Source organism: Gavialis gangeticus, unplaced genomic scaffold (assembly GCF_001723915.1).
Source record: "Gavialis gangeticus isolate Ggan-Ray unplaced genomic scaffold, GavGan_comp1, whole genome shotgun sequence".
Classification (NCBI taxonomy): Eukaryota; Metazoa; Chordata; order Crocodylia; family Gavialidae; genus Gavialis; species Gavialis gangeticus.
This window is the reverse complement of record NW_017728996.1, coordinates 54,175,112-54,177,945: the sequence shown is the minus strand read 5'-3', so window position 1 is coordinate 54,177,945 and position 2,834 is coordinate 54,175,112. Positions and strand designations below refer to the sequence as shown.

The 2,834-nt window shown below is 43.7% G+C and overlaps 1 protein-coding gene across 2 annotated transcripts in view; it reads left to right on the top strand.

Annotated features, from left to right (window-relative positions):
* The window catches only part of SEC11A (SEC11 homolog A, signal peptidase complex subunit), a 22,376-nt gene that overhangs the window by 6,361 nt on the left and 13,181 nt on the right, over positions 1 to 2,834 (top strand). Inside the window, exon 2 of one of the 2 annotated variants that reach the window (XM_019504559.1) lies at positions 2,138 to 2,287. The exons of the other annotated variant lie outside the window; for it this stretch is intronic. Coding sequence (XP_019360104.1) covers positions 2,138 to 2,287 — 150 coding nt within the window. The remainder of the gene's footprint in view (positions 1 to 2,137; positions 2,288 to 2,834) is intronic. 2 annotated transcript variants of the gene reach the window in all.

The window sequence follows — 2,834 nt, the reverse complement described above, 5'->3', positions numbered from 1 at the left end:
GTTCATCTTGGAGTCAATGATGACTCCAAGATCCTTTTCCACTTCTGCACTGACAAGAAGGGAGTTCCCTAGCCTGTAGGTATGGTGCCGGTTGTTCCTCCCCAGGTGCATCACTTTGCACTTGTCGGTGTTGAATCCCATCCTGTTTTCGTCCGCCCACCATTGTAACCTGTGTAGGTCTGATTGTAGCCTATTCCTCCCTTCTAGCATGCCCACAGCTCTCCCACATCTTAGTGTCATCAGCAAATTTGAACAGGGTGCTTTTTACCCCTTTGTCCAAGTCGCTGATGAAGCTGTTGAACAGTGCGGGCTTGAAAGAATCTTGGAAAAACAGGGCAGGAAGAGACCTTAGGAGGTCATCTAGTTCTTACTCAGAGCAGGATCATCTATCACTAAACCATTTCATCCAAGTGTTTGTCTTAGTTTGTGCAGTGGCTTCATGGATGAGTTTGGTGCACGCATCTCATAGCAAAGGCACAGTATAGAAGTAACCATGAAGATGCCTGTGAAAGAAACGCCGGGGAGAATGGAGAAGAGTTGAGGCTAGTGTCACAAGCCCCATTAGTTTTTGCCACTTTGGGTTTCCACTGTAGTGCATTTAGTTTAACAGAGACAGCGTCCATTGAGATTCACAGGATCATAGGAAGGTAGGGCTAGAAGGGAGCTCATGAGATCATCTACTGCAGGCCCATGCTCAAGGCAGGATCATCCGTGACTAGTCAAGTTGCTGTTTTCCACCATCTAACAGAAAATCTGTATACGTTATTTCTGTTACCGTTACCTGTTTTACTTGGGCTTTGGCTGTGAATATATTTTAAGGTTGTAAAGAGCTGATGATGGAAATAAAGTTGAAAGCATGTAGTGGCAGGAAAGCAATGTCTAATTAGTTGGAAACCTATTAAAGGGGAAACCTGTGATTATTCTGTAGAGCAGTGAACAGGAACAGGCTTGGGGGAACATTTGAGTTCTTGATATAATTGTGTTATGCTGCTTCCTTATATAAGAAGCTTTGCAGGGAGATGACCATCATTCCACACCTGTTTTCTAGCCCTCTAAGCTGTAATATTGTCCTTGAAATCCTGCATCCCTCTCTGCCACAGATTTGGTTTAGAATTGTGGCTGACTCTACAGTAACTTCTGTAACACATCATCAAGCCTGTGCGAGTTCAGCTCACTGGAGGTGATAACGGTGTCAATGTTTCATTTGCAACTGAATAAGCTTCATCTTGCTGACATTCCTGGAATAATGGTAGCTATCATGGACAAGGTCCACACAGAATATGTGGAGACTGTCTTCACAGATCCTGTTCTCTGTTTATACTGGCTTTGGAGTTTGCCTTCCTGTAGTATTATTCAGCATCACATAGTCAGTTTAAAAGTGAACTGGGAAAACTTCTCTCTAACTGCTGAGATACTGGAGTGCTAGTGAGAGGTGCTTTACATCTTTCACTGAGAATAAGGTGAGAGGCCAAAAGGGTACCTTCTGAATAGGAGTTCAGTCCTGTCTCTCCAGGCATAATAGAAGTGTGCATAGTGCTTACGGTTCATTGTTTCCTTTCGGACTGTATTATTTATTTGAAATGAAAAAGGTCAAGGGTTTTGTAACACTGCCATTTACAAGGCAGAGGGAAAATAATTTGAATAGCAGTGCCTGGAATGAAATTGTTAGAGGTGACGTGGTGAATCACAGTAACAGACCTTTAGCTGAGCCCATGTGGAGCAGACGGATGGAACTTGAAAGCAACTTTTGTGGTGAGCACAAGTTGTGTTCACAATGACTGGGTCTTTACTGACCATCGTAAAGCTTCCCACTGTTGTACTACCACTGCTGCAGCTCTAGCAGTGGTGGGTACTCTGGTCCAGTGAAATTGCTGTTGGCCACCATCATCTTCATTGCTGAGACAAGATCCTTGATTGATTTGGTGTTAACACTGCAGCTGCCAGTGTGCCGTGCTGCCAAGCTGAACCAATGACAGTGCAGGGATAAAATAATGGCATATAACATAGATGAGATACTGATTTCCTGTGCTTGCCTCAAGGCCTCTTTTGCTAAGCGTATCCTGGGGTTTACTTGGAAGAGTGAAACTTTCAAATGCTGATTGGTAAACATCCAAATGTTGTTTGTTGTGTTTTTCAGTGGCAGCATGGAACCAGCCTTTCACAGAGGAGATCTCTTGTTTTTAACCAACCGAATTGAAGATCCCATCAGGGTGGGAGAAATTGTCGTCTTTAGGATAGAAGGAAGGGAAATTCCAATAGTTCATCGAGTATTGAAAATTCACGAAAAGTATGTCTAAAACCCAGGTGGTTGTATTACAGATATCTGCAGCTTTGCTTATCCCACAGGATGGTATGGTCTCAGAAGGGAAACCCCCAGGGGAAATCCAGTACTGCAGGAAGCCATGATAAAGGTGCTTACCAAGTGTTCTGGCAGGGTGTCAGGGAGCTGGAAGGGACCTTTGCCCAGATCACTTTCCACCAGGTCCTGACAACTTGAAATAAAAATCACTGGCAGATCTTTACCACCGGCTGGGGAGTCATCTCAGGTGTCCTGACAAACCATGCAGAGTTGTGCTACCCATAATACCTCCCACAACATTCGTGTAGCAGTGTTAATTTTCTGTCCCAAACTGCAGAGTAATGTAGCTATGCTTTTACACTGCTGCTGTGTTCTTCCCCAGATGTAATTTGTATAAGAGTGGCAAGGGAAATTACTCCTATATCTGTTGAGTGAAAAGGTCTGTAAGGGTGAAAGACACTTTGTGTGTTTAGTGTGTTAATTTAAAGTTTTAATTTTTCCTTTATATTACCATTCCCCCCCCCCCCCCTTTTTT